The sequence below is a fragment of the Acanthochromis polyacanthus genome, chromosome 4 (assembly GCF_021347895.1).
Source record: "Acanthochromis polyacanthus isolate Apoly-LR-REF ecotype Palm Island chromosome 4, KAUST_Apoly_ChrSc, whole genome shotgun sequence".
Classification (NCBI taxonomy): Eukaryota; Metazoa; Chordata; class Actinopteri; family Pomacentridae; genus Acanthochromis; species Acanthochromis polyacanthus.
The window spans coordinates 22,993,576-23,020,680 of record NC_067116.1 but is presented as its reverse complement, the minus strand read 5'-3'; the positions used below and the strand labels follow the sequence as shown (position 1 = coordinate 23,020,680).

The 27,105-nt window shown below is 41.4% G+C and overlaps 1 protein-coding gene across 1 annotated transcript in view; it reads left to right on the top strand.

The window, feature by feature from the left end:
* arid3a (AT rich interactive domain 3A (BRIGHT-like)) overlaps positions 1–27,105 on the top strand; it is a 53,495-nt gene that overhangs the window by 15,688 nt on the left and 10,702 nt on the right. The window contains exons 2-6 of the mRNA XM_051947488.1: positions 1,897–2,662; positions 2,758–3,040; positions 23,857–23,929; positions 25,630–25,813; positions 26,297–26,544. Of these exons, the coding sequence (XP_051803448.1) occupies positions 2,328–2,662; positions 2,758–3,040; positions 23,857–23,929; positions 25,630–25,813; positions 26,297–26,544 (1,123 nt within the window). The 5' untranslated portion in view covers positions 1,897–2,327. The remainder of the gene's footprint in view (positions 1–1,896; positions 2,663–2,757; positions 3,041–23,856; positions 23,930–25,629; positions 25,814–26,296; positions 26,545–27,105) is intronic.

Sequence of the window (27,105 nt, the reverse complement as noted above, 5' to 3'; positions counted from 1 at the left end):
TATTAGTCAGCATTACTGAATGAGTGGTGGTGTACAGTCACCGCTGCCTCCTGTCATGACTGCTGCTTCAGCGTGTCCAGCACCTGCACTCAAATTTAATTTCCCCACGTGCTGTTTACTTTGTGTGCACCTCTTATCTGTACCTTTCTGATCTGAGCGCAGCCTCTCCAGCCCAGACTTCTCAACATTTTGAGCACATTCTAGATAAATGGTAGATTGTGCGGTAACATTTGACATGGGAACAGGCGTAATTTAAGCTCACTGCTTATAGCACAGACAGCTTTGCATACCTGGGCAATTTTTGCAACATGTGTGTAGGAGAAACTATTGCCACCTACACAAGTTGCGGAAAAACTCCCCTCTATGCCTCTTACTTGCAATAAAAATTGTAATAAGGGGGAAACACGCAAGTCAAACCAAAGTGAAGTGCCAGTGCTACATGTTTATTGCAGGTTTGAACAACCCTTAATGCTGATCAGACAGTGCTGTCTCATTTGTGCTGAGTGGTTTAAATTAATTTTGACAGCATGCCAACAGGTGCAGAAAGTGACTGTTCTTCCTGTAATTTCACTTCCTCGTGTTGTTGAAACATTTTGTCCTGTGTGAGCAGCTGTTTGGTCTGGTTTTGTGATTATTCTTGCACATGTTGCACAATAGATGTTAACTCCAGGACAGCGTGTTCATGCTTCACAGGGATTTTGGATTAAATTTGCATTTTAACGTGTGAAATTAAGGATTTTCTTCTCTTTCACATTTTCGTAACTCGTGATTTGAGTGATTGTGACCAAGGAGACTCTGTAGTCATCGCTGTAGTTGACTGCTCTTCTGTAACTCACAAAATTTTTAAAAATTTTTTGACATTTGACAGTCATGAGTGCAAAAATGATTAATCAAGTTCCTCAAACAGTATGCACTACGTTTTCTTTCAGTATCATCCATTGACTTACTTTTTCTCCAACTCTTTTAAAATATGTTGCAAAACAAGGAACTGCACTAGTTTTATGGGAACAATAAATTACAACGCTAGCAAAACAAGAAAAGCACTCAAAGAGCGCAGTACTATGCCAAGGCTGTTCATTCCCCCATATGGCATTGTCAGAAATGCAGCATTTCTTTTGTTTCTTTTTTTTTAAAATAAATGCAGCATTTGTTTATTAGTTGATGATTGATGATCAGAAATCGTGGAAACATAGAATGTGATCATTTAGTATAGATGTACCCACCAACAAAATGACCTTACACTGAGCACAGGTGTGTGTTATGCATGTGTACATCATGTACGGATACCGAATCACGTAAATTCACAATTCCCACATTTTATTCAATTGTCCCTTGTATCATTTCCAACAGAAAAGTCCCAATAAGTTCGACTTGTAGTAGGATCGCATCATGAGATCGTCAGCAGGCAGCTGGCGTAGTGTTCACTTGTTGTCATAGTTACAGTGACGCCATCTCGCAATGATACAGAAATCTTTAGCAATTCCGTGGATCCAGACTATAAGCCGCATCACTGCCAAAATCTAATCACTTGGTCCTTGTGTCATTTCTGACCTTCCCTAGAAATGTTATCTCAATCTGTTAGTTCATTTTTGAGGATTGTTGCTAACAGACAAACGTACAGCAATTGTGGCATAACTCCACCGCGTTCCTTGGTGAAGTAATAAGAGTGTTTGCTGATGTGTTTTTTAGATCAGTATTAAATCAGTGGAGAGTGTTTAAATGTTTTATTCAGTGTAAAAACCAAAAGATGGAAAGTTGATTTAAACATGTATTTCTATTTGGTGGATCTGATGTTTGACGGTTTAAGCACAACAAATGTCTTTTGCCCGTTAACTGAATGTGCTGTGGTTAACAGACAGTGAGGAAGTAACAGTCTGCTGTTTTTCTCTCCCTCAGGTCGGTGTAGGCTGTCAGTGAAGTTTTGAACTCCCACCTTCACTTCTACTGCGTGTGCCTCATTGAACGCTGTGTGATTCAGCCCTGCTACCGACTTTGGTTTCCCCCCAGCTGCAGGAAAAACCACTGAGACAAGAGAGCAGCCTCTCGAGAACTCCATCTGACCTCTGACTGCATGTCTCAGAGCGCTCACCGACCCCACTTCTCTTTTTCCTCCCTCCACTCCTACTCAAGGACCTACATTTCCACATAACCATACCCTTCAAACCTTCAGCCAGCTGTTACCTGGTTCATCACAGGCACAGTGGGCAATTGCTTCTTCTTGGGAAAAGGTTTGAACGTTGTCCCCCGACCAGCCCCCAACTGGTGCTCGTTCAGTGGGGGAGGGAGGGGAAGGAAGGCCACTGATTGCTGTGCCGCTTTCCCTGGAGATGAAGCTGCAGGCCGTCATGGAGAACCTGCACAGGCAGCAGAGGGCCAAACTGTTGATGGAGCAGCAGCTGCAGCAGCAAGCCGCCGCACAGCACACTCAGGTCCGCTCAGGTGGAGGGGATGAGCCGATGGGGAGCCCGGCCCCCGAGGCGGAGCAGGCCCAGATGGCAGCACTGGCAGCCATGCGTGCTGCAGCGGCCGGGCTGCAGAGGGTGTCAGAAAGCCCCATGTCAGAGCGCAGCAGCGGCGGCGAAGAGGAAGGTGACGATGATGACAATGACGAAGGGGAAGAGCCCTACAAGGACATGATGGGATCAGATGAAGAGGAGCAGATGTGAGTAGATTTGTTCAAATAAGGTGCATTGAAGCTTCTTCTATCTGCACCCTTGTGTTTAAAACTGTAATATTCTGTTTCTAATGCGCACACAGCAAACAGAAATGGGACGAGGAGGACTTTGAAGGTGAGATGGAAGAAGACTTTGACGATGACCTGACAGAAGAAGGTCTGCCAACGGGCCATGATGCTGTGGCCCCAGGGAAGGGCATCCTCCTGCTGCCTCACCGCCAGCTCCACCCCCATTCGCAGCTGTTGAAGGTCCGTCCCAGTGTCGAGCAGGAGCCGCGAGTAGCCATCCTCCCTCCACATGCTACGCACAGCCATCTAGGTGGGCAGGACCACGGGGAATGGACCTATGAGGAGCAGTTCAGACAGGTAGGATCACTTCGTGTGCCCTCTCCACATCCGCTGTGTGGAAGTTTGTTGTTGGTAAAATTCTCCCCAATAAACAGCGATTTAGTAAATGTCGGTAATAAGTAAGACCACTGTCTTTGAAGTCTAGTCAGAGTGTGCTGCTTTAGCTGTCCTTAGTTGTGGTCACATTAGAGGAAGAATATCATTGCCTTCCTGTAGTACATTGGAGCACCATGCCAGCTAAATTCCTAAAATATCCTGAAGTCAGCTGCTGTAGCATGCCAAGGAAGTACATAAATCTAAAATGTTGGTTGTGAACCAGCAAGCCACATCTGGCCTTGACACCCCTCACATCCATGGCATGGCACTTTCTCAGCAGCTCATAATGTAAACCGACCGGGGTGGGAAATTGACACCAGCCACTGGCCAAATGTTAATAAAGCCTAAGTTGAGGCTTTTCAGTTTGTCTTTGCCACCTGACATTCTGGCAGGGTCCACGTGTTAAAAGCTCTGGCCTAAAGAAGTCTCTTTTTCTTGTGAAGCAGCTTAGCGCATGGGGAGATTTGGCATTTTCTAATCAATGGAGTCTAAGAGTTTAAAAATAGAGTAGGTGCTTCTTTTGAATAGGACTGAGAGTCGAGGAAGAGAAGCTCCGAGTGGGAGGGAGGGGCAGGAGCGGGTTAGGGTGCATTTTAACAGCTTTACCATGCTGGCGTTTACTGTAAACATGCACCAGCAGGCTGGATATTATGAGGGAGGCCCCGGTGGAATAAGACGGGCTGTTTATGCGAAGAGATTTAAGACTGTCAGCAGCTAAGTTTAGATGGAGGATTGCTGTCAATAAAAAGACGGAGGGAGGAACAATATAAGATCCCCTCACAGTTGACCCTTGAGCACATAAAGCTGAAGTCCTTGTCGTTAACTGATTAATTTTGCTGCATTTTTCGCAGTAACTGTCACACAAAGTGATACCATCTCAAATTGTAAATAGTTTACAAATTAGATTGTCACCCGTCATTAGTGTAGTGTGAAATTAGTCATGAAGTCTCTTTTCGGGGAAATTGGGCCATTACTGTACACTTACTGTAAAGAGCCGCTGTTGTCACAGAGGTCTGCCTATCCTACTTGATCTGCATATAAGTACACCATCTGTGGAAATGTCCAGTGTCGTTGCCCAACCCTGGATTTTCTAGGATTTGTTATTGTTATTGGGTTTGTGTTTTATATGTTCATAATATAAAAGAGCAATAAAAATATGTGGAATATAAATTGACGTTGAAGATAAGTGACCTTTTTGAGCGCGAAAGAAAACACATTACCGATAATCGCTGAAACTAAAGGTCTGCTAGTGCCCTACACAAGCCCGTTTTCAAAATTGTTAAGAGATGACAATAGATTATGTATTTTCTAAATACAAAGCAGGAACCTGGAATATTATTTTTTGGTATTCTCACATAAATTTATCAGTAAAACGTAAGTGCGGCTGAACTGAAGTTTGTTCTGCTGGGATTCACATGCCGCTGCGGCTTACATAACAGAAGCCTCTATTGAAATGCAAACACAGTTGTGGCCTGTTGGAGTTCTTCATCCCATAAAACATGTTTAACATTATGAGCAGCAGTTTGTTTTTGTTTGTGTTTTTGTTTTTAGAAGAGAAAAAATGGTTTGGGATTTGTTACAAGACGTTTTTAGACATTTTTATCCATGTCTCAGTATGTTGGAAGTGAATCATCTTTGCCACCCAACCTAAATGTGCTTCATTTTAAGCCTAACTATAGATTCTGTAATTTAAGGCCTATTTCTTGTAATTACAGAGCATATGGAATATAACTCCCCCAAAACCTATACTCTGCTTCTCTAAATAGTCCACCCCTCCCTCCCTAAAGCTTTGTGTGCGTGAATAACTTGAATTGATGCTGTCATCTGGTGGTTTTCATGTGTCAGGTAGGAAATACAGTCCATTTTTATCACTGACATGTCAGTCAGCAGTACATCAAGCGAGCTCACAGTTAATGCAACTGACAGTTATGTAATCGAGGCAGCCAGTATCTTGGCTGTTAAGATAATGCTACCCAATGTATTGTTGATTAAAACCTGTCACGCCTACACAACATGAAGTTAATCATGGAGACAGAGACGAGGGCAAGACCGAACTGCACGCTGTCATTTAAAACTGGGAATGGAAAAACAGCAGTCATATCTGCATGCAGCTCTCAACATCCTTCCTGTTGATAGTTTACAAGATTGTGAAGCCCAGGATTTTAGTTTTTCACATTAGTCACATAGGAGAAAAATTATCCTTGCGTGATCACAGTAATTAGCAGTAACTGCAGTCTGTCCTTTGATAAATTTAGCTCCACACATCTCCAAATCGGTGAATCAGCCTCAATTTTTATATAGTAGTTGCAATTTTTGGGCTGCTTCCTCTGAAGCTGACGTGGTTGTTTCTTGTCTTGTGAAAAATAGTTATATCTACACATGACAGATTCTTTTTGCTTGATCAGAAGTTTATGAAAAAGATAAAGCTATAACGACATCTCTGTCAATGTGGTGATCTCAGCAAATAAATATTCTTACCACAGTCATAGATGAGCAAAAATGATATGCTTACTAGGGCTGCATGCAAGTACATGTACCACTAAGAATTTATGCAGCCACTGGAAAAGTCAACAAAAAATTCAGTATGATGCAGCCATTAAGAATAGGAAAGTTTAACTCAATAAATCCCCACCATCACCTGTCCATGCCACTGATTTCTCATTGGAACAACTACATCTAAGGCTATGACTTCAGTTAGCTAAAATATGCTCTTGTTATTACTGTGAAAAAGAACACTTGATACTTTGCTAGATAATCTCTAAGCCTGAAAGTCCGTATTTATCAGTTCTGCATTCATCGTGAAAAATCTGTAACTATAAATTGCATTTTTGTCTGATCATCACAAAACACCAGAGGGTCTCACCTGTTGGCTCGGTGTAAAACCACAACCTCTGTGTTTATTTTTAATGAGGCCAGTATAGTTTGTGCAGCGTTTTAGGGTCTGACAATCCTTCAGATTCACAGGTCTGTTTTCCTGGACTACGCTTTCATTATAGTACTGTATTGTCTCGCTGAGCTTGGAGCAGGTTGCCACTAAAAAAACTCCTTGTATTCTTTTTTTACCATAGGGCTGTTTCCTGCTGATAGGCCTCATTTTCTTCCAGTACAAATGTCTATGATTATCATATGAAAAATAAAGATGTCACTTGTGAATAAATACAGTGTAACTCTCATGTGGACCTGAAGTGTAAAGCCCACTACTTACACTAGCATGTGTTCTGGTGTTAAGTCGTGTGCAGGTTGAGTGTTTTGGAGGGCACTGGGTGGAGAGGAAGGGGTTAAGGCTGTACAGTTTATTTTGGGCAGGCTGTTGGAATGTGCCTGATGGAGGGTGATAATGTGGCCACTAGGAACCTCACATCCTCAGCAGAAACCTTACATGCTTCTATCAGCGTGGAGCAGTTAGTTTTTCCAAACTGAAAACTGTCCTTTTCTGTCTTTTGTTTAAGTTGCATTGTTTGTGTAGCACAAAATCGGATGTCTCAGCATGGCATTGCAGGCCCAAGGCAATAGTTTCTGGCTAGAGCTCAACCTGTTATCATCTTGGCTTATTATCAAGTTTAATAGTTATCTTTTTTTTTTCAAAAATGAGTATCAATACTTTTTTAGCTAATTGCTGATAATGTAAATTAATGTAGAAATGTGGTACTTTATCTCTGTTGCAACCACCTCTATCTATCTATCTATATGTATTCACGCTGTGGTCTCCAGCAGTATCCCACCCACAGTTCTCTCTGATTGGTTACACATCACCAGTAACAGCCAATCAACATTGGCGGATACATAGTGAAAAGCTCTACTTTAATTACACGTACGTATAAAACATTCTAAACAAAGGCATTTCATCAGCATTTTGGAGTCTTGTGTTATTCTAATTTTTGACAAATTTTTATGGAAATGTATATTGGTAATAAGTCTCCATGATTATCTAATTATCAGTATCCATCCTGGGATGTTGGAATACCATCTATTCTTGCCCAAGCCTAAGGTCAAATTAACCTAAAAGATAGGAGAGAATATATAACAAATTCCCATGATAAGCAGGGGGCTATTAGCCTGGCCGCGCTAGACAACCCACGGCAACAAATTTAATTCTCTGCCAGGGTGGGTCTAGTTACCTTCCATAAGGCTCGAGGTTGGATGCTCCTAAAACTGGCCGATGAATCACCATGAAATGTAGAGTCAGAAGGTGGGCGTAACTAAGTGACGACAGAGGCGCGACGATTCTGACAGAAACAACCGGAAACAACTAGCCTAGCCGCGCTAGACAACCCACGGCAACGAATTTAATTCTCTGCCAGGGTCGACAACAAAAACGACAACAGTCGTTGAGCTCCATTAGCACCGACTCTGAATAATCTTTCTGTTAACATGTCTGTAATATACTTGAGCTTCACCCATTGACTGTATAAATAAGGCTTCACCGAACTACCGCATCATCTGATTTCCACCGCTCTAGGAACTACGTCAGCCTATTCATTGCGCTGATTGGTTGTATACCTACCCAATTGCTGCAGAGTGATTTGAAAGACAACCTTTTAGCCCACCTCCCTCCCTGTCGAGAGTTCCTAGACCCTTGTGTCTTCAGAGCTGGGTCTAGCACGGCTAGGCTAGGGGGCTATATTAGTTAGTATAAAGTGCAACAGTAAACAACACTGTAATCGCATTTTAATTCGACAACAGGTTTGCTAATAAGTGCAGTAGCTATATAGTATAAATTATATTACGAAAAAGCAGTAAAATAAGTTCAAAAAATACATCTAGAGAAATACTTGATATTCGTCCACATGCTATATAGGTGAAAAAACATGCACACAAACCCAACTTTTATGATAGGTATGCTTCTGGCCATGTGTGGCAAAGATATCAGCAATTCCCAACATGCATTCCTGATGGATCACCATGCCACCTTCCTCATCTCTGCCCACTGCTGAAAGGTCAGACTAAATCAAGCCAAGAGGTGCTGTCTGATCAGATGTCTGATTACACTGTGGTTTGAAGTGAATAGATGAAAACATTCAAAGTACTTTGCGAGCAGCGTCATATCTGACCGTGGCAGAGTGGAGCTGAATTAAATAAAGGACTAGTGTATATTCAGGTCCTAGATTATGCCAGCATCATTGGATTATTTTGTAAATGAAATTGATTTATATGTCTGGTGGAGGTATTTAAGTGATACCCTCCCTCATACTTGAGCTCCCCCCTCCTTCTGCTTCTTGAAATATCCGTATCGGTATCGCTCTTTGCATTTTTATTTCCAGGACACACTGATACTCCTGTTCACATTAATAGTAGTCTATAGCCTGTAGGCATGCTCGCATCTGTTCCCATCAGCCAGAAGTAAAATGCTAGACAGGCATGTCTGGGTTTATTCATTCGTCCAGCTTGATACAGTGTTTACCAAGAGTAAAATACCGATTTTGGTTGTATCAAAACTGATGTTTTACTGTTTTTTGTGTCATATGTGACTTAATTTGTTCCTGAAAAGTCATTCGATTTTGGAGTATTTAAAAGCAATTTTTATATACTATGAACAGCACAAAAAATCTGTTGTTCTTCTATTGTCCCGGGGCAGCAGATAGTAGTCAGATAACATACAACCTCTCAAAACAACTATCTGCCTGTATGGATTTCCACCAATACATGTAAAAACTGCAGATGAATCTGGCAAAACCTAAATGTACAGAAGCATAAACAGGCATTAAATAGACTAAGTAATTCAGTATAATTCATATTGTTGCCATCTCGAAGAATCCTATTTTATTTCAGTTATGTTAGCAATACTAGCTAGCTAACTTGAGTGCCATTCAAGCATATGTGACAAAAGTAGGAATTAGATAAATAGTGACCAGTAATAAATGTACTGACTTGTTTTTTAGCCTCCTAATTGCCTTTTCTGCAACTGATGTTTGTCAAGTATCCTTAAAACACTGAATTCTTTGCCTTTGCTCTCTGTCCACAAGATATTTGCGAATGCACAATCACAAGCTAGCTTTAATGTTGTGTAGTCCCTTCAGTGCTTTGATATGCATAACTATAACCAACTGCCTTGCCCCTTTTAAATACAATATCCTCCTCAGGCCAAAAATCATCCAGAGGCCATGCAGAGCCTTTGAAGTCTCCTCTCCTATGTCTCTGTGTGCTTTAAACACCAGCATCTGGGCAGATGGAGCCCAGATGGACAGTAAAGTAGGGATGTCTTTAAAAATTCATGGCACTCACCATGATCAGGGTGAATGGAGGGGAGTTGGCATTAAACATTAAATTGCTCACATACACACACACAGACACACATTAGGAGTAGGGGGAGGGGGTTGTTAGTGACTACAGGAAGTGTAGCTCGAATGAGAGCCAATTGGGAGCGACACTTATTGGGATTGCCCATCAGGTTTCTGCTGATACAGCTGTCTGATAAGTGCTCGTTGGGTTTATATTCCATGTGTGATGAGGCCTTTTGATCTGTTGGAGCGCTGTATGAATTGGTCATGTTTTGAATTTTTATAGGGACTAAAAAAACTAAAACCTGTTAGGGAAAGTAATTTAAATCTCTAAATGTTCGTCTTTGTGTGTGAAGTGGTAGTTTTAATTGCATTTTTTTCAGGATAAATCACAGCCTATTGTTGATCCACTGGCCTTTTTGCAGTTAATGAATAACTGATGTCAGACTCTGTGTCTCTGCACGGATTGATCAATATTTTACACACTGCTGAGTTTTTCTTTGATGCATTTGCCTGGATTTAACTTAGTATTTAAGAGTACATTGACTCTAGAACAGCATAGTATTTGAACTTTTATGAGTGCATCCTCTGGAACTGCCGGCCTGAGTCTGATACTATGCATTGTGTGTAACCTCTGCAGAGTCATCTTAACTCTATAGTCTGCAGGGGTTCGATTAATTGGCACTGGGGAGTCATTTCATTTAATTCATTAGCCTGTGCCCAAAGAAACCTTGGTGCTCAGTGATCTGTGTTTAACAATACGATAATACAAAGCCAATGGGCCCTGTTGATGTCATGAAAACAAAACGCAAAAATAGGCAGCATGAGAAGACCACTAAGAGTCCTCATGCAAAGAGGAGAAAGAAGAGCGCAGGAGACAGAAGGTTAGGTGTGAATGAGGGAACAGGAAAAACACAGTCAGTTGGCGTTAGGCTCTGAACCACTGCCAAGTAGAGCGTGTAGTAAATGCTCATTTTGACTGTGAAGCAGTGCAGAGCATTTGAATCGTGTCCAACTCCTAGCGTGCTGCATGGAGCTGATGTCAGAAACTGTACAGCCATGGGGATTCTGGAAATTGGCAGGCTCTCAATACGGAGGATGAGAGGGGGCTTGGAGCAGGAATGTAAACAAAGATTGTGTAAAGGCTGAGGCTAGCTCTTTCATCCTGACTTTCTATTTTGCTGGTATACGTTGTTAGAAAGTATTAATTTCAATTGTGGCAGATTCCCTGATTACTTGTGTGGTTACAGGCTCAAGCTTCCTCGTGACTTACAGCTTTCATATAGAATGTGGTTGGGATTATTGTAGATTTTGTAGACTCCGACAAATGCCTCACATCCTTCATTGGCTTTGCCACCATTATGTGTGGATGTTATTTTTTAGCTTTTTCTTCTTTCTTTCTGCAGGAAATATATTTGCGCTGCACTTCATCTCATTCTTTTCTTTTTGTCTCTGCATAAGGAACTCTTCACTGTAGCCATGCGTCTCAGTGTACATACAAAAATAGACATGCACTGAATGGTTTGAGTTATCAACACACAAAACCCTAAGTGACATCTTTTCATATAAGGACTCAGTGGTAGGCATTCATTTGAACAAAAGCAGTGCATTTAGCGCCTTTGCCTTCAGATCCTCCTGAAAAGGTTGTTTGTGTTGAAAGCTTTCGTTCTTCGAAGAATCAATTAAGAAATAGGTCAGCATAGATAGAGGTACATTTTCAAGGTCTGAGTTGCTCTTTGTCTCAGCGTGAAACAAAACTGGACCTGAAAGCAGTGGAAAATAGATCTGCATGTTTTGCAATGTGCCGGTAGTATTCTTCACAGTCAATAGGTCAGACATGCTGTCAAACATGTTGTTTCATATCGAGCTCTGTTAGGTCCTTGATCCTTAATCATCAAGTTTGGACCTTGTGACAACACTCTGGCAGCCCTGTGTGATAATAGCTAACCTTTTATGACTGTGAGGGCAGGAAGTCTGAGTTGTCATGCTCTATTCATGCCGCAGATACAAATAGTAATTCTCGCTTTTACACCGGTGTACCTCGATAGTAGATCTTTCTCACATTTAAAAGAGAACTCGGGTCATTAGTGATATTTTTTTGTGCTTTCACTTATTTTCCCATCTCTGCTACTATGCACCTGATATGTTTAAGTAACATCTATTTCTATAGTTAAATATTCTGTCATTTATTAATACGAATAGTCAGCTATTTAGATTATGAATCACACTATTACTCACTGGGTTTTATTTAATTAGTACCTTTTAAATCTAGCTTGAGGTTGTTTTAAGCCTGTGATCCCTAACAATTAAGGCAATAAAGATGCTAGTTGTGTACTTGAATTTGTGTGTTTTTTTTTTTTGTTGATTTCACCTCAGCAAAATACTATAACACTGCCATTTGTGATGCACAGTTTAGTTTATTGTATTGCTATCATATGAAGTCAGTACATGAAAGCAGCATGCTGTCTTGTGCACCTTGACTGACAGGCTCAGACTGAGGGCCAATAAAAACTTTGTAAATGGCAGTACACTAGTGTGTGCCAAGAGTCTTTATTCACATGAGCCGGCGTGGGCCAGTAGCCCACTGACGGCAGCATTAGTGTATGCTCCTGTATTCTGAAAGTAGTTCTTTGACGCTTAGCGCTGGTGGGGCTCAACTTAGACCTGGCGTGGTGTCAGGCTCAGAACACACTGGCATAAACCCTGGTAATTATTTTTGGCTCGCGTAGAGTTCCTTCAGTTCCCCTCTGCTGAGCTTAGCTGTGAACTGGGTTTGTATGTCACCACATTGTGAGAAGGTTGTCCATGCTTTTATTTAATCACATCGGGCAGCAGCTCACATTAGAAGACATTAAGTGGCACACTTCACTTCAGTAAGCAGTAGTGCCAACATGCCAGAGCTTTCTGCATCAGCGCAGAAAATACACGATGACTGCAGTCCTAGATTTGAGCCTTCATTAATGGTAGTAATCTCGTGTTTTACCTTTCAGTGCTTTCAGTGAAAAGTTCTTCTATGTTAAAGCGGCACATACAGTGTTTATCATTTTTCTGCTTATGTCTAAACTGGATGCTCACAACCATGCCTGTATACATCTGCTTGCTTGCAAACATGGACATTAAATGTGTGTATTTCAAATTCCTCCAAGAGTCAGATCTCTAAATGCTTAATGAGGAAGAAGGAGTGAAGCTCCATGCAGAGGACAAACCCAGGGGTTGCTTCAGGTCAAATTGCAGTCCATCCTCATATTGAGTGGAGGAAGCTTCACCACGTGGTCACAACATCTGAGCCTCTGATGAACCACATAGACAGCAGTTCAGATATGTTCTAACTAAGGCAACTGTTGTTAACCATTAAACTCTTTTCCCTGCCAATCTATCACTCTGAATGATGGTCCTAGCACCCGACCAGCTGTCTACTTCACAGCACGGTGCTCCATGCTGAGGAGCAGCAGCATAGCAGAATTTCCATTCTTAGTCCTCCCAGGCTAGATTATATGTCCTCTACCTGTCTCTCTCTTGTTTGTATGTAAGCGCCATTACAAACCTTCTTCTGAAACTTGAGCTGCCTTTCTATCTCTGTCTCCATCTTTGTGCCTACAGACATCAACTTTATCACGGCATCTGCTCTGACGCTGAATAAATACCTTCAGCTTTGACACAGACCCATTTGATGATTATCTATCTCAGACTTACTCTGCAACATTTAGAGGGAGGTTGGTTTCCAGATAGATGCCATATTTAAAGACACTTCATCATGAAATATTGCAAAACTTTCCCACCAAATAACAGATACTGTGGGTGGTATCACGCTCCTTTATGATCCCAAATTACTGCTACACCCATTTCCCCTCCTTCTCCGTCTGCTCATTTTGCCTTCCCCACTTTGAGTATCCATCCTTGTGATACTACTCATTAGCAATGCGGTTAGAACAAATTGCTCACAGTTACATACATCCGACCAGAAAAGCTGGCTGCTGTTTCTGATTCTTATCCAAATCTCCAAGCCATGGCAGCTGACCTGGCAGCAACAAGCAGGAATGACGTGCATGTGATTGTGGGATAGTTCTCATTCTGATTTAATGTCCTGTCTTCATCATCTGGTTTTCACCTTTTTCTCATGTCAGCAGAGGATACGATATATCCAGTAATGTCCAGCTGAAGCCAAGTATAAAAGTCCTTTGGCCCTGCCCTGCAGACTGAGCCATAACTTACAACCTGTCACACCATAAAGGAATCATGTTCTCAGTGATTACTGGATTTCTGACACATCATTTAATTTCTACAGGTTTTTTTTTACCACAAGGAAAGTTATGGGACATGGAAATACAAGCAAAACGTACACATAACAAGTGCAGCATTTTACATTTTTCCTTACATTTTCCCTGCCTTTTTTCATAATGTATTTTTATGTGAAAAATAAATTGAAATGGCGCATTAGAAAAGGTTGATGAAAATGCCAAAAGGAAAAAAAATCACAGAAATAGATTTTACACTAGATTTTGGACTTTTTTTTTTAAAGAGTGGGTTAATGCACACTTTCCTGAATCAGTTCTGATGGAGCAAATATTTAAACATGACAGCATATAACACAGCAGATACCAGCCGACAATAGAACAATTACAACTTCCCCGACTGTCAGCAGCAGTTCCTGAAGACTTCTCCCCCTTTTTTTCCTGTTGATGGCCTTGGTTTTGTTTCCATCTTTTTCTACTTTGATTGCAGCCTTGCGTAACATAGCCAAAACCACCACCGTCTGACACCACTATAAAGCAGACTCATGTGACTTTACTGATAACCGGATGATTTAAGTTTGGTCAGTCCTGGACTTGATTTGTTTTACCCAACTTGTTGAGAAATCCTGAATCGCGTCCATAAGCCGTGAAGAAATGGTAGCCTCAGGGCATTTTATGAATCACTGCTGCTTGGTGTTGTGCCACAGTTGACACATTTAAATGTGGTTTTCTTCAGCAGCTATGCGTCATTCATGGTTTCATTCTCTAGCGTGCTTATCACTTTCAGTCATTTTCGGGCCAAATGTGATTGTTGCACATAAAGCAAACATCAGTTACAGTCACAGCAGTCATGTTTGTGTCAAGGAGGATGTTGGCTACTCATCCTCAGTCGATGGACTTGAATTTACGGGGTCAGTAAGGATTATGATGCGTTTGATCCGGCTTGTCAATAAAACACCGTTCAGGGCATCGACAGTCCGACGGCTCTATTGTTGCTGTTACTTGTGTGCTTCTGGGGGATGGGGAAGAGCAGGGCGGAGCACACAGGAGACAAAGATGGATTCATTTAAAATGTCAGTTTATGTGGACATGTCGGAGCAGTTCCTGTCAGGCTGCTGTGTCCAGACCAATGTAAGACACACAGGGAAGCGGTTTAATATCAGAAAGTAACGTGTTGCCAAGCTTCCACTGTATTTGAACCGTTCAGCAGACATACAGCAATGAAAGGTGACACTTGGCATCAATTTGTGGGGGTTTTTGTTGTTGATCCTGTTATACTGATATATTTCAGTTGTCGGCCATACTAAACAAGTTCCGAGGGTTATTATGGGTAGAAGTGTTTTTGGTTTATCTTCTCAGTCATGTGTCCTCATATGTTTTAATTTGTGAGTTGTCTTTATTTCCAAATGGGCTGTTGCCAGCCTCCAGAAAACAGGGTATGAAATTAAATTCTTTCAATCGAAGGGTGTGAATGTGTAAAAACAGATGTGTCTTTACTCCCTCTTTTGTGCCTACATGACATTCGGGACCATTTTCAACTACCATGGGTATACTCTGATTCACCATAGTATTAAAACCACCGGCCTACTGTTGGGTAGGTCCTCCTTGTTCCACCAAAACAGCTCCGAGATTATGGACATGGGACTCCTGGGGGTGTCCTTAGGGTCTTGTGGGGCATTTTTGGATCATGTTTATTTTAGCTCACCCTGCAGATGCTGGATTCCATTGGTTTTTGGATGAGTGCCATTGTCGTGGGTGGTTGTGCTTGGTGTGGCACGATGTTTTGACAGTGACATGAATGCTGGGATGCAAAGTTTCCCAGCTGAGCTTTATGTTGTAATGAGATGATCGCTCACTTCACTCTTCAGCGCTTTTAATGCTGTGGCTGATAATGTAGATAATTCTGTATCTAGAGTTCTGTCTGTCTGACTGATGACGTCTCAGTGCTATATGTGTTTTTCTGTTCAGTGTAATTCAGATTTATTAAATGCAAAGCGCATAACAAGAACCATATGAAGCAAAATTTAAAGCACTGATATTCGAATACTTGAAAGTGTTTCTGTTCTTGTGCTCAGCGTTCATTATCTAGTGATGCACAGTGATAACCAATGACTGAACAGGCAAAAGTCAAACTGTGTTCTCAGAAGCATGCAGAGACGTCAGTGGTGTTGGATTAGCAGATGATCTGTTAAGAATGTCGTGCAAAGCAGAATCCTAAACAACAAAGGGAAAGAACAACAAAAGCACTTAGGGAATTTGATTGCTTTTAATTTTATGTCAACCAGAACAGACAGATTGAGAAATTCATAGGTGTGTCATTTTCATAACTAAATTCCCACCTACTCCTTATTAGGGTAAAAAAAAAAAGCAGCTCAGCCTTTCAGTAATGATTGTGTAAAGGAAATGAACACCTACAGTGCATCTCTATTTTTGTTTTTACATTTTTGCAAAAGTAGACCTCAAGCAGTCTAATTTTGTCACGAGGAATTTCAATTCTCCACTTTTATCACATCAAAACCTGTAGGGTGATTATTGTGACATAAACTAAGCTTAATGATCCAGAAAAGAACAAACATGGCTACAAAGGCTACTAAGCCTTAGGTGTTACTGTCTCATAACTTCAGCCTGCAGCTTTTAAAGGAAAAAAAACAAAACACTTTTGGCTGCCAAAAATAGTGACACAATTCAGCAGAATTCTTTCTCTGTGAGCATTTCCGTCAGCTCTGTTTATGACTTTACTCTGATGGCCGTAATCAGATAATAGCTTCTATAGTCACAGTATTGCCTTCATTGCAGTAAAAGTGAATTATAGGCTTGGATATAAGTCCTCTCAGGGAAATTCCTTCTGTATACCGAAGAAACCTTGTTTTTACTGAGGCCAAACTGCTGTGAACTCACAGCTGATGAACTACAATTACACACCCAGGTTAATGTTGGCCTTCACCTCATGTGGTATCCAGTGGAGATTTGTGTTTGGTGGAAATAACAAAAAAACTGACGGACAAAGCAATACTTCTCAAAACGTCAGTGTGGGTTGAAGTAATTGTTTAATTATGTGATGATTAAAATAGTTATTCGTTTGAGCTCTAGTCTCATTACATTGAGATAATAAAATATCCTCTGGCGAGACACAGTAGTGAAAACACAAAGCTTTTAGTGCACAATTAAACAACAATAGTAAATAGGAACTAGCCTTCATGTGTTCCTTGTTCACCACATGTTCATTTTCATTATATGCTAAGCAGTTTATTGTGGAACTAAGAGAATATAATTCATGCATTACGCTTTCGTTGTGAGCTGTCCTGTCTTGATGGTTGTGTTTGTGTCGATACATAAATGACACTTGTAAAGAGGTCTTGGCCTGGAGCAATACAGTGATTGAATATGACTGGTCATGTGTTTGTATGTAACCCTTCTCCCTGCTCTCCCCTCCCCACTGCTGTGTGTGTTTGTGAGGCTGAGAAGCTGCTCTTTTAGCAATGGGTTAAAAGGGAGTAAGTCTCAGTGTAAATTAGATTTCTGCCATCTAAAACTTCACAGAACAAAGACTTCCAATAAATGAAATAAATATGTCAAGGGAAAGAATAAAGCACATCTCAAGGTAATCGCTTTGTGCTTATGCAAGTGTTGGAACCACATCCAAGGTGTGCTTTTCCAGCTGCTATAGTTTCTGCGGTAACAATGCCACACAGCCCCACTCTTTTTCACAAGCTCCTTCACCTAATATGATCAGAACAAGAAGAGTTAAATTCACTCGGACTGCGGCAGCCATAATGCACTACACAATACATTCAAAGTTACAAACTAAACTGTGTGCACTATCCAGCATGAGTAGCCTAAAGACAGAGTTGAACCCTCAGTTCATCTCTGGCTTGTTGCACATGTGACTGCTGTGTTGTGCAGTTCAGAAAGCAGCCACGCAGGCTGCGATAGATGCACATCTGAGGCACAGCTCAAGTCTCACTGTAGCAGCTCTGCATCTCGAGTTTCACCGTGGAGCCTATTTTTCACCTGTGATGTTCTCATCAAAAATACGGTGAGAAGATATGTTGATAGTCGTATTGACAGCATTCCACTGGCATTAACTGATAGCCTTCACTATTGCATCAGTCTCTAGGATATATCTGAATATCTCAGCCATGAAAAACATTTCAGGGTTACTTGTTATTAGAGAAAGCAGCAGCTATGTGTGTACTATATAGTCATAGCAGAAGCTCAAAGTAGGCTATAATTATATAACGTCAATAATATAAGCCCTGGTCTCATTACATTGAGATATATTGGGACACTCATTACATTTTCACCCCAACCAGTCAAGGCAGATGGCTGGCATCCCTAAGCCTGGTTCAGTCAGAGTTTTTGTTTCTTTGTTTTTTTAAAAATCTTTTTTGTAAAGAGGCTGTTTTTAGTTCCTGTCCATTGTCACCGTGTGCTTGCTCGAAGGGAATCCAGAAGACAGTTTGGATCAAATTGGAACTGGCGATATAAAATTAAATTGGATTAGATAGCAGAACATTAGTTGAGGGGTTGTATTTTTGTTGAGATCTCCTTTTTCTCCTTTTTTTTCTCTTGCTCTGAATGAATCGAAACTAAAATAATGTAATTTAGATTTATAACTAAATGAAATGAAACATTCTTTTATCGATGGACCTTATCAAAGGTGAGCCCACTGTAGAAAAAGGACCGGCAATAGCAGCCCCGCAGCAGCAATGCTGGCAGTTTGGACATAAATAGCCATGCGAGCTGCAGCAGTTCAACAAAGTAGCTGTTCCACACAGGTGAGGCAATAGTGTGCCACGGGTTTTAGTCAGTATTTATAGTAAAATATTGCAATTTTATAGTTTGATAATGCTGCTGTGTGGTTTTTTTGGAGAGTTAATAGCTTTTTGTATTTGGAAGATTTAAGTTATATGTGTTATTTGTATTAGCTGTCCTTTTATTTTCTGTGTCTAAGTAAGAGCTTTCTAGCCTCAGACCAGTAAAGATCAGCTGCTCCCAGCATTTAAAACAACTACATGTAGTGTGAGTGGGCAAGTGTGCTATGTTACCCCTCCCCTGAGGAGTCAGTTAGACCTGAAACATTACTTTACTTGCACAGAAAGTGGAGTTTAAACCCATCTCTTTTTTTCTTATTTTTTTGCTTTGACCTCTTGTGTTTACAAGTCTGTGTGTGTCAGCCTCACCTCAAGGTGATCAAGTTGATTGGCAGGTGTAAGGGAGCATGTAGGTGATACCCCTGCCTTCTCTCAGTTTTGGTTTTCAGTTGCAAAGCCTTTATTATGTGCTATGTGACACTTGTGTGCCAGCACGACTGACTTCCATTTGCATTAGCAGTGGAGCGACCCCCCCAACACAGCTACACACTCTCTCTGTCTACAGTGTCACTGACCACCACCATGACTTCAAGTGGGGCAAAGGCTACTCATTGGTTACTGATTATTTGCAGTATAAAACCGCTTTGTGCTTTTTATGTCTGAGAGCTGTTTATAATTTATCTGCTGATGGGCTGTGACTGACCTACATAGCCAGCCGGGGTGGGAAACTATCAGACAACAGTCAAACACTAAAGGCTTCTTCATGTGAGGCTGTGAAGTCTGAAGTCTGAAACACTTTCCCAGACAACATTTGGTTAGCTTTACACTGTCACCATTTGCCCCAGTAACAAAGCGGTCGTTGGTGATAATTGTGAATTACGAAAATCTGTCTAACTCCTCACACAATCATTTACTTTTTAAAAAAATCTTTACCTGTTTTGTAGAGCTAAAGGAGTTTTAGTGTTTGGTAATTTAAAGTAACGAAACCCAGAAGAGCAATCTTCTTGTCAACTCTGCACCTTTAATGGGACTTTATTTTTTGTTCCAGAGGATTTGGTCGAGGGGCGTGTGCGTTGCGTTACCAGTTGTCCCAGTTTCTAGTCGTTTATCTAGTTTCTTATTGTTTATCTGAGTTGCAAAGCTTTAATCCTGGAGGGGCCCCAGCCCCAGCACACATACTATACATGTGAAAACCTATATAAGCCGTATGCAACCACACCCACCACAGCCTGATAAAAGTCTGCATATATGAGGGTGGGTGGTTGGTGGTGGTAGCAACAGGGGAGTTATAATGTACACAAGGATTGTATATATGGAGCTGAGAGAGGACAAGAGGTACACAGAAAGAGAAGCAAGCTGTGGAACTTGAGACAAATGGTAATGCAGATAGAAGTGTGTAAAAGACTGAAAGAAATAAGAAAAAGAGCGGTGACTCAGGGCTGAAATCTTCAGACCCAAAGCTGTTTTCAACCATTTCCTTCCATAATGGAGCTCCATTAACAGCCTCTCTCCAAGCCACAGGTCGGCTTGTTTATAATGATATGTTATTTGAAGAGTGGCGTGGATATGTGCAGCTTTTAAACAAGTATAGTCCTTTTTTTTAATTCACAGACTGCTGGATTTAAATTTCCAATTTCAAATAGTTTGTTGTAGCTGCTATGGAGCTCAGTCTTTCCTCCCTAGCTCCACTTTATTTTAAGTATTTATCTCCAAGGCCTTCAGCCATTGTGCTAACATAGATTGTCTTGTGGACCATGTTTGTAATAAATACTTCAGTCTGAACCAAAAGCTGAGTGTTTAATTGCACAGGCTGCTCCATGGGTGCAAATACCCTGAGAGGGGAGTCCTCAGTTTGACTCCTGGTGGGGGAGCATTAGCTGCATGTCATTCCACTGCTCTCTTTCCCCACCCTCCCTGCCTCTCTCTACTCTGACTGTGAATACTGTGCTTCAAGCTGTTCTTTTTACAACTCAAAGTAGATTGTAATGGAAGAATATGTGTCATTTTGATTTTCTCGTTATTACATTATCAATAATAGTGAAAATTGCAATCCAGTCGTGACTTAAGGTTTCAAAAGGACTTGATTAATTTGATTAGATCCTTCTTTGTTCAGTTATTTATACTCTGAGTATACATTTATTTAGATTAAGGTAATTAGAAAACTATAGTTAAAAGCTAATTTCTTACTTGTCCTTGTTGGACTGACTCTTGCACAGCACACCAATATTCCATATAATGTCAAAATTACTTGATTTTTTTTTTATTGCATTTCAGTATGGAGGATAAAAATAACATTGCTCAAAGAAACCTGGATAAATTGTCCTTGAGTGCTGCTATCATGGTGTGAATTGTATCACGACTTAATGTGATCGCTGTCTGCTGAGTAGTCAGTTTGTACAGGTAGCGCTTTAAATGTAAAATAAAATTACAGAAACATGGATCAAAACGGGAGGTAACAGCTGCAAGGATTTAGATCACATGTTCATTGATAAAAGGCAGGATACTGTGTCCATGTCTGTTAATAGCAAACATAGGACGAGGCATGAAACTGGATATTAGTTAGTAAGACAGATACTTTGAGCATGTTGACACTATTCACACTTGAGCGTAGTCTGCCAAGGCCCTCAGTTTGCAAGGAAACGGTGAAATTAATCAACAAACAGCCTGTCAACTCTGCAGTTACATGTTGTTTGAATTGTGGTGAATGAACAATGATCACAGGAGAATCTCACCTTTAATTAGTTAACATTAACAGAACTGTATCCATTGAAACCCGCACCTTTTTTCTTGTACAATGCATAGTTGGATTCTGAAACCACATCTTAAGGACTGGAGGGGGTGGGATCTGAGCGCTCCCACCACACCACTGGGAAAATATTTATTGGTGTGATTAGGACAGAGAGAGCAAAAGAGGGATAGCAAGCAAATAAAGCAACATGGGGGGATGGGAGCTGGGGAGGGGGTCATTTCTAAGATTTATGGCGCGGCACTTCACGAAATGCATGCATCCTGTAATTAAAACTCCCCCCTTGCCTCCAGCAGGCCTGTACATTAGTTGGCATCCCCCACCGCAACATCCACCTCAGCTCTCTTCAGTCCAATTGCTCCCACCCCTCCGCTCGCCCCCTACCCACTAGATAATAAGATCTTATGGCAGCTTGGCGTCGCTAATGAGGGCTAAATGCCACAGCGAGGGACAGTCTGTTAGCGGTAAGAGGCCACTACTGTCGCCATCATACGACGAGCTTTTTTATTTTCATTTTCACTGAGGCAGAGCTTAGAGAAAGTGCAAATGTCTTCCAGTAACAGGCTGCAGTTCAGAGTAAAGGCGTTTTTTTCATGTGGCGACGTGGTAGTTACCAAATTAGAATCAGTGTCAGTGTGCAAATTTCATTCAGCTGTCAAATAAGAATGCAATTTCTTCCTCTAGACTTCTTACTTCTTTTATTTTAAAGGTACCATAGAGAATTATTTTATATCACAGTAATTTGAATATCTGAAGGTTTCACTACACAGGACTACAGCTAACGTTTTTTTTCCTTAATTTCTGATTTAACTGTTGTACAAAAATGGTCATCACAATTTCCTATTTCCTCTATGTGCTGTTTTATTTTTGTCTGTTAGACTCTATAATGGTTGGACTCCACCAACATATACTGACAGTCAATAGAAACTTTGAGGTAGAAATGTACGCAGAATTCTACTTGTAGGGGGGTTGTAATTATTCATTGTGGATTTACTGATGATCTAGTGCCCTGGTAGTTGAGATAATGATGAGTTGTCATTTTGTCATGATTCATTGCACATGGGTTGGTCACTTTGCAAAAGTGAACCAAATACACACCAAGCAATACTCAGTGAGTATCTGCACAATTTGAGAATGGGTTTTGAAGGCTTATATAAAGGCCCAAAGAAGGCCACCATTGTTAGTCCAGTGAACAGCATCATGCCGCGTCTATCACATGAACAACGTCTCCGGGCACTGGGTATGGTGGAGGCCGGTTTGAGCTACAGTGATGTAGCCAGGCGTATGGGCTGTTCCCAACCCACAATCAGAAGCCTGGTCCAAAGCATGCGCCGACGGATTGCTGCCTGCATCGAAGCAAATGGAGGCCATACTGACAGTTATATTGACGGTTGTGACTTTGTGTTTGACAGGTGCCGTTTTCTTTTGTGAAATTCTTTATTTTGAAATCATTCTTGAAACTTTACATTTTTGTTTCTGGATGCCAATATGCTAAACAAATGATTCATATGAAGAAAATCCGGTTTCAGGCTTCAAAATAAAAATTATGTTGAAAAATATGGTCTCAAAGTTTTTAATGACTGTCAGTGTACATATTAACTGATTCGTGGTACTGATAACACCCCTATGGGAGTGCTTGTTTTAGGAACCTATTATTATTATTTCTTTGATGACATGAGGTTGTTGTTGTCAACTATATTAGGATGGCGGTTTCAACACAGTAAATCAACCATGTCTTCTGGCTGTTTTCAACCAACAGTCTAAAATCCAAATAGATGCAGTTTACTATCGAACAAACCAAAAAAGCCCCTGCTCATAGTGGTTGTCTGCATCGGTTGTGTGCTGAGCTGATGGGTTTTCTGATGTGATATGAAATGCGCTATCCTGGAGTGTGCATCATGAGGCTTGGTAGCGGCTTGGTTGCTAGCTGTGGGCTGTTATGATGGCTGTGTAGAGACAATGCGCTGCCTTGGTTCTATTTTCTGTGGTTTTGTTTGGTGGTGCTCAGTTGTACATTGTGTTTCACAACCTGCTATATTCAATAACACATTACGAAACTCCATGACCTCACTTACGCATTCTGTGATGCGCACTTCCTGATGATGTTATGGTCGATCTCGGCTCGTAGATTTAACCGTGAGCAATGCTGAAGCGTGCAGATGCCAAAGCTGTGCCGCTGCTCGCTCACCATCCAGAGAGTAAATGCCAGCGTTTAGTGTGTGACACAGAAATAGAAAGACCTCTAACAAGATATTTCTCTATCACACTGGCAAACTAGGCTGGAAAAAAAGAACCACGAGCTCAATGGCCTCACTGTACTCCCCCGAGTGGGTGCCTCACTTTTACTGCTAACTTTCACTGAACTTTCCGGAGCCCGGGGCCCCGCTAGCAGCTGGACCCACATCAGGTTCTCATCAAGCCACACTGGTCCACAGCATTTCTCTATTTTTCTATCTGACATCTGTCGTTATGATCAAGGCCACTGATCTGACAGTGTAGCTGCTTATGTTGTCATTTAAATCACCACATTTTCCTTTTGTGTGTCCAGAGTGCCGCACATTACGGCACTGGTTGTCGTAGTAGCAGTGCAGGCACTGAGGCCATTTTCTGTCAGCTGTTGTTTGTGTTTTCAGATTGAGCACTGATCTCAGTGCTTGTTTGTTGTTGTCTGACATGAAAACATCACTCATAGCTTCATCTATTGTCTCCTTCTTCTTCCTCTCTGCAGCTGTATGAACTGGATGGAGACCCAAAGAGAAAAGAGTTTTTGGATGATCTCTTCAGCTTCATGCAAAAAAGAGGTATGTAGGTGTGCACGTGTGGATGTTTTTAAGGCCCCAAACACTGCCTCAGTGTATCGGATTTGCTCTCATTCATTAAAGTACACCTTAGCTACTCAATTTCTTATCTTGTTGTATTATATCTCCTTGCTTTATCTCCAGCCGGTGTCATAGGCAGCTCTTAATAGTTGGATATAGAGAGGAGGATCACCCACCCCCTTCTCTCTGTGACACATGACACAGCACCGTCTGCTCATCTTTCACTCGGATGGGTGGGGCCTTTATTCATTTCAGAGATGATTGCTTTATGGTCACACAGTGCCTCGTCGTTCCCAGGCTATAACTAGAAGGGACACGTTGTATTAATGCCTGGGGATGGATTGGTTTACCTTCCCATCCTGCCTGGTGCTTGTCCACATGGCCCTGCCCACGCTTATAACACCACGCATTCACTTGCAATTCCAAATTTCTCCCCCATCTAGATAACTCTTGTTATACTAAGGAAATTGAGGATTGTTTGTATTTGCTTGTGTTGGGTACACAAAGGCCAAACGGATCTTTAAGATGGCTCCTCTCTGGAAGCCTCGGTGCTTTCACAGGTTGTCTCTGGCTGATACGATCAGATCAGTGGGCTAACGGCTGACATGGGGGACAACAACCATGTGCTCACAACTGAAAAACAAGTAGTAGATGTTTACAGTGCCGGAGCATTTGCTGGCGGGTGGGTCTGCCATATCTGCTCTGAGAATATGAAAGCGCCATCTGTAGGCCAGACTGATAACTGAGGCATCGCTCCTTAATATGCTAATGGAGGATTGATTATATTTTACAATAAAGGCGTGCCTGAGGCCTGGATCTCTTATTGTTGCAATAAATGTAATATAAGCAGATTAATGAGGGCTTTGATTTTCCTCACTGGACCAGGTGATCCAGCGTTATGTTAATGTGTGATTAATACATGTTTATATTATTCGCATGCTACATTGTAGGTATTGATTGTTGTCCTCAGGCATTTTGCTCCTGACTTGGTTTGTCATTAACCTGCACTTATTGCTTTGGTTTGAAGGTGTCAACCAGACATATGCTGGTTTTTCAAACACATTCAAGCACATGTTTTTCTCAGCTATCCAAGGTATGGTACAGGGTTTTGTCAAAATATTCATCACAATTACCCTGCTCTATTTTTAGCAGTCTTTCCCTGAATAGGATGCTGCCTGAGAGTGTTTTCAGTTTCATTTTACAATGTCTCAATCAGCCACACACTTTAATTTTCTCCTTGCAATGTATGTATACTCAAGCTTTAAAAAGACAAAGTAAAGGTCCTCCAGCATTTTAGTCCATTAGAGGACAGTTTAGACATCAGACATGCAGGCTGGTGAGCAACAAAGTTGTACCTCAACAGCATCATTCTAATCATCTTAAAAATATATAGTTGGCTGGTAAAATGGTAAAATCCTTGTGTTGTGAATTTTAAAGAAGAGACACTGTGGTTTCATATTAAAATGTGACCAATTCCAAAAACATGACGAAGCGGTCCAAGGAGATTTTTGCATCAGTTAAAGTTCATGTAATCTGTATAACAGTCTATTGCCACAGCTGTTGTATGTATTTTTTTATTTTGTCATTGCTATTATTCTTTCTCATGTATTCTCTTTGTTGTACACGAAATATTTTTCGTCTCTTGACCTTTCTTGTCTCGGTGTGCTTGTGTGTTTTGGCAGGAACTCCTGTGAATCGTATTCCCATCATGGCCAAACAGGTCCTGGATCTGTACATGCTCTACAGGCTGGTGACGGAGAAAGGCGGCCTGGTGGAGGTCATCAACAAGAAACTGTGGAGGGAGATCACCAAGGGACTCAACCTGCCTACCTCAATCACCAGTGCAGCCTTCACCCTCCGCACACAGTCAGTACACTGACGCTTTCTGTCTTTGGTCTCAATTGTAGCTAAAGGTTTACTTGATTGCGTTTAAGTGTTAGTGTGTAGCTCCTTCATTGGACCAGTGTGGTGATATGCTACACTAGTGACATTTGAACACAGTTTAAGTTTTTATAACTTACCCACAAGTCACACAGCTATAATCCTTTTGTTCTACTCATACATGTGGAACTGCTGGCTATCACATATCACAAACCATTTTGTTTTACAAAATTACCCCTGTGTGTTGCATTAACTTCCTGTAGCTGGTTTAGGTTGCAGGATGTTCTCACTCCCAGTTAGCTAAAGGTCAGATAACTTCTTAATCTCTTCTTACAGGAAGGAGGCTTACAATTTGGGTGTGTTTAAGTGTTTTGAGCTTAAGGCTAAACTTGAATGTGTCTAAAATACTCATGGCAAGGTGTCCCAATGTAAATAATCCTGTGTTTGAACATACTGTGTTTGTTTCAGATACATGAAGTACCTGTACCCATATGAATGTGATAAGAGGGGTCTGAGCAACCCCAACGAGCTTCAGGCAGCGATTGACAGTAATCGACGGGAGGGCAGACGACAGAGCTTTGGCAGCTCCCTCTTCACTTACTCACCCAATGGGACGCCCACCATGCTGTCCTCGCCGAAGCTCCCCACGCCTGGTGTGGGCCTGACAGTGGGAACCAACGGGGCTTCGTTGACCCCCATCCAGAAGATCAAGAAAGGTAAAACTTGTTTATTTTGTTGCATTCACTAAAATGACATTACAGACGGTGATGAATTCTACAAAAAACCTGAACCTGGACTCCTACATTGAGGGGATGTGCTGGTTCTGTAATGATGTGGGAGACATTTTACCTCCGTGATTTAGTCCCTTTAGATAGAAGGATCTTAATATGTGCTCTGAAACATTTCTATCCTGTTGGTAGTAATCTCTTCTAGCGTGACGAAGCCTCCATCCATAGATCAATATGCTACAAAGGATCACAGAATGATTTAATGACAGTGATGCGATTCAAAAGTTATGGCCTTCGCAATCCCCAGATCTCAACCTAGTTGAACACCTATGAGATTTCTTATAATCATTATTATTGAAAAAACCAAATGAGGGAATTGTTTTGGAAGAATATCAGCCTAACACCTTATCAAGATAGTTTATGTTGGTTCTTTCTTTAACCCCTTAAACTTCAGTGTACCGCTGGCGGTACACCTACTAATTAGCTTAGGAATTTCAAGAATGTCCGACGGCTGCAAACGCGATTATACAAACACTATACACCGATGGA